At 49.4% G+C, this 5,000-nt stretch overlaps 1 protein-coding gene across 2 annotated transcripts in view; it reads right to left on the bottom strand.

Annotated features, from left to right (window-relative positions):
• The window catches only part of vps13a (vacuolar protein sorting 13 homolog A), a 54,428-nt gene that overhangs the window by 3,073 nt on the left and 46,355 nt on the right, over positions 1-5,000 (bottom strand). For both annotated transcript variants that reach the window (XM_084439852.1, XM_084439851.1), the window contains 5 exons: positions 3,559-3,722; positions 3,160-3,205; positions 2,595-2,718; positions 2,359-2,473; positions 231-316 (listed from right to left, as the gene is read on the bottom strand). In XM_084439852.1, the coding sequence (XP_084295978.1) occupies positions 231-316; positions 2,359-2,473; positions 2,595-2,718; positions 3,160-3,205; positions 3,559-3,722 (535 nt within the window). The remainder of the gene's footprint in view (positions 1-230; positions 317-2,358; positions 2,474-2,594; positions 2,719-3,159; positions 3,206-3,558; positions 3,723-5,000) is intronic.

Genomic DNA, 5,000 nt, shown 5'->3' on the forward strand with positions numbered 1-5,000 from the left:
GGAGGGAGGAGAGAGAGAGAGAGAGGAGTTAGAATTACAAGACAGACAGATGGACTGGGCAGACGGGGACGGACAGATAGGGAGACAGACAGACAGGAAGCAGGACAGACAGACAGGAAGCAGGACAGACAGACAGGAAGCAGGACAGACAGACAGGAAGCAGGACAGACAGACAGGAAGCAGGACGGACGGGAAGCAGGACAGACAGACAGGGACACCAGGCGGGGCACCTCTTGGTGATCATCAGGAAGTCAGAGTCGTTGACTTTGGCGTGGGCGAAGTATCTGTACGTGGCGAAACGACCGTTCTCGATTTTCTGCGGAAGAGAGGGGAGAGTGAATCACACGCTCTGTAGAACAACATGAACAACAGCAGTCTGAATCTAGCGTGTGAACGACCTGGTCTCTGTGCCCAGTCCACCGCTGGCAGAGCGAACTCACTCTTGCCTGGGGGCTCTGTAGGGACTGGGACATGTACAGCCTGTATTTGCATTTGCCATATTTCACGATTAGCAACCTTTCAGAAGAAAAGGAAGATTGCACACTACAGTAGTCCCCCCAGTCCATTTCTTCTAAAGAAACAGTACTGCTACTCTGTGCCTTCGTCAGGGTACACGACTGTGACCTTTGACATATTCTGTGACCTTTGACATACTCTGTGTTGTTTCTGTGTATTGAAGAGCATTGTTGTGGGATGACTAGAAGCTTCTCCCATTATGGGTTCTCACCCACAGGTTGATCTAAAACGGGGGTCTCCTGTGATTGGAGGACAGAAGGGTGACGGGTGAGGTTGGACAGGACAGGACAGAAGAGTGGTGATAATGTGAACAGCAATAGTGTGACTCACCGGTTGTAGGTTTCGGGGATAAGCCTTGTCATTAGTGTATTACTGGACAATCAGTGGCGGCGGAAGATTTTCCCAACCCAATCAGATTTAATCCAGACTACGTGAAACAACAACCTAGCAACTGCTTTGCCAAAGACGAGTGTGATTAGTTTAAAGAAATACAGCGTTTTTACCCCCCTATCCCCGAATGGTAATGAGTCCAGCCAGACCTTTCTCCAGAGCTGGCACAGCGTAAACCAAGTGTGGAGATAGGTGTGGCCAAGCGAGACTAGTACGGCACAGAAGGGGTGTGGTGATGATGTGTGAGGTGGTACAGCACAGAGATGAGCAGACAGTAGGACAGACTTCCCAGAATTCACTTTATTGAGAGAGAGGTGGACAGTGTGATTGGCAGTGATATGACAGAGGTGGACAGTGTGATTGGTGGTGGTATGACAGAGGTGGACAGTGTGATTGGTGGTGGTATGACAGAGGTGGACAGTGTGATTGGTGGTGGTATGAGAGGACGTGTATGACAGGTCAAAGGCAGGTTTATGGTAAAAAAGAGGTTAACGTTTTTTTTTATAATAACAAATGTGTCTCTTCAAAACAGTCAAATACCTGGACTTACATGGATGTTTTTTGTAAAAAAAAAAAAAAAACACAAAAGAAACGAAACAAAACAAAAAAAACATAACTCAAACATTCCACACCTCAAATTAATTGTTTTTAAAAAAGGAAAATAAAACAACACGTCTACCAGCTGGTTAGTTTGTGTTACCAACGGGACCTTTGGTACGTTACAGTGCTCTGTTACAGCTGATGACAGCCTGTTAACAACACGCAACACGACAGACGACACCAAAAAGCTACAGAAGACTGGAACGTGACTAGCACTTAGCTATGCCCTCTAGCCTCCATCATCATCATCATCATCATCATCATCATCCAGTCCATCAGTGTAAGCCAGCCTTCTCTGTGGACGTGACAAGAGAGAACACAGAGCCAGCGTCAGGACAGACACACGTACTGTACTCTCTACTGTACCTTCTCTCTCTACAATACCTGTAGGCTCTACAGCTGGTCTACGACAATCTGGCACCGATGCTGTCCACAGGGAACATAGAAAGGAGGAAGTGTCAGACGCACTGGTGGGACTGGGAGTTGTAGTTTCGCTGGGCTCCTGGTGTAGCCCAACACCTGGACGTTCATTCAACTCCAAAGACCCTGATGCTACAACTCTAACAGCTCTGCTGAAAGCCATACGTTAAAGATGGCTGTCGCCCTAAACGTCACATCCTACGGGGGTACTAGTCCAGACAGCGCCAAACATCCCACGGGAGAAAGGATGGTCCTTCAAGATGACCCCTGACCCTATGATGGAGATGAGGAGGTGAACACACACCTAGAGCACACGCCTAGAACACACGCCTAGAACACACGCCTAGAACACACGCCTAGAACACACACAGCAAGGGAGCTGGTAGCTGGGTTCTCTCAGGTGTGAACTATCCGGGGATCCAATCATCTCACCTGTAGCATCTGGCTGCCGACACTCTCTCTCTCCTTATATGGTCGTATGACCCCGTCCTCGTGGATGAAGCGGGGCGGACGCAGAGACTCCACGTCCTGCGACGTCTCCGCAGCTCTGCGGGGCGGCACGGGGGGGTAAAACAAACACACATCAAAGCACGCATTCTCACACACACACACAAATACAAACATGCACGCATGCACACACACACACACACACACACACACAGTTGTACCTTTTGATGCCCTGGAAGGTGCTGCTGGCCAGGTCGATGATTCCCCCAGTTGGTCTGGCAACGGCGCCCACCAGACCCTTCCCCACGCCCTTAAAGAAGCCCGCCGCACCCTCCTTCTGAGCGCCTGGGGAACGCGCACACACACACACGCACACACACACGCACACACACAGACATACCATCAGAAATAAATCCTTTTAGAACTGTCACATTTTGTACCTGAAGCACAAGCCCTTGTATCTCTGTTGACTGCAGCTCTAATCTCTGGACCAGTGAACACAGACTTGTCTCCGTCTCTAATCTCTAATCTCTGGACCAGTGAACACAGACTTGTCTCCGTCTCTAATCTCCGGACCAGTGAACACAGACTTCTCTCCGTCTCTAATCTCTGGACCAGTGAACACAGACTTGTCTCCGTCTCTAATCTCTGGACCAGTGAACACAGACTTGTCTCCGTCTCTAATCTCTGGACCAGTGAACAGTCTTGTCTCCGTCTCTAATCTCTGGCATAGCGAACAGTCTTGTCTCAGTCTCTGTCTGTCTTGTAATGCTGGAGTGGTGGTACCTTTGATGGGCTTGGTGATGATGCCTGTGATCCCGCTGACAAAACCCTGAGGAAGAACAAGGACAGTGTCATAGAGCAGGCTTCATTCACACCGTTCGTTCGTTCGTTCGTTCATTCATTATTTGATTCATTTGTTCATTCTAAACAGACACTAGTGTATCTGTGCTGGTCAAGGCCTCTCTCTCAGGCTGCGGTGATACTGGTCACTGGTTAAACATGACTAGTTAAACTGGTTACTGGTTAAACAGGACTAGTTAAACTGGTTACTGGTTAAACAGGACTAGTTAAATTGGTTACTGGTTAAACATGACTAGTTAAACTGGTTGCTGGTTGAACAAGACTAGTTAAACTGGTTACTGGTTAAACAGGACTAGTTACACTGGTTACTGGTTCACTCACAGACACCAGGCCCTTCCCTCCCCTGGTCAGGCCCTCTCTGAAGCCGCTGGGCTGCTTGTTCATGGTCTCCCGTCTCTTCTGCTGGTAGTCCTCGTCCATTGTAATGGCGGCCACCCCCTTCGCCATGGCGCCCGTGATCCTGGAGGCAGCGCCCGCTATGCCCCCTGGGAGGCAGGATGGAGGGAACGCAGAGCAGAGGAAGGTGAGAGAACGGGACAGGAGGGGAAGGAGAGAGGAGAGAAGGGGACAGGAGAGGAGAGGAAGGGGAGAGGAGAGAAGGGGACAGGAGAGGAGAGGAAGGGGACATGAGAGTGAGCGTTGTGGAAAAGGGGTTGCAGAGAGAGACAGAGTGGTGAGAGTGGTCAGTTCCAACGCTTCCAATGCTAATCCAGCACAATGAGACCATGTTAGCAAGTTTGCTCACAAGCTCACAACTAGCAGCTTGTTTGCATGTTCTCCCCGTGTTCGCAAGGGTTTCCTCCCAAAAAGAGCCCAACACTAAAAACATGCAGAAGAACAGACCCTCTTCAGTCCGGTCCCTGACCAAGACCTGGACTGAGCACTTGGGACTTGGTTCCCCGGGCGCCATGAACGATGGCTGCCCGCTGCTCCTGGAGGAGGACGGCTCAGGATGGGAGAAACGCAGGGAACAATTTCCACCGGCGGCCCACGAAGGTTGCATGCGTGCGCCGCGTCGCCTCACGATACATAATGTGTGATCACTGTGTGACAGAATAAAGACCTTGGTCCTGTTTTGTATGGAGTAGACTGGCGGACTGAATGAAACGCTGAAAAGTTTGGTTGAATAAACAGTCGATGCTCGTTGCCACAAGTGCGACCAGTCTTTTGCATGCCATGCGATTATTTACCCACCACATGGGAGTAACTTTATCCAACTCGGCAGTTGTTTGAAATTCTTTATTAGGATAACCCCTTGAGATGTGCCATCTCGTTTTCAAGTAAGAAATGCGTGGAAATAAACCGATTGCCCTGACTGTTGAACAGGCTGCAGGGGTGACAGGGGAGCCAGATTACTCTCTCAGTTGGACACCGGCTGATTTTACGTGAACGTACTGTGTGTGTAATCAAACAGTTCAGGGGGTTTGATGCAAGCGCCGTCGACTGGACAGGCTGGCTGATCCTACCAGTGAGCTGTTATTTTGAAAATGACCATATATTGGGAATCTAAGAAACCATTACTTTGTTGCCTGAAAAAATATAACAACAACAACAACAACTACTACTACAACAACAATTCCTAGATGGCTTGTTCGTGTTTGTTGCCTTCTCTAACAGTGTTGGTTTGGTCTAGATGAGTGATAACACGACGCTACTGAGCTACAGAGCTAACGAGTGACGATGCGACAATCCCTAGTATAGTGGCTGCCGGCGTCTCACCACCAGTCCAAAAAGAGAAGAGAGAAAGAGAGAGAGAGAGAGAG

This window comes from Borostomias antarcticus (assembly GCF_949987555.1).
Source record: "Borostomias antarcticus genome assembly, chromosome: 6".
NCBI lineage: Eukaryota > Metazoa > Chordata > Actinopteri > Stomiiformes > Stomiidae > Borostomias > Borostomias antarcticus.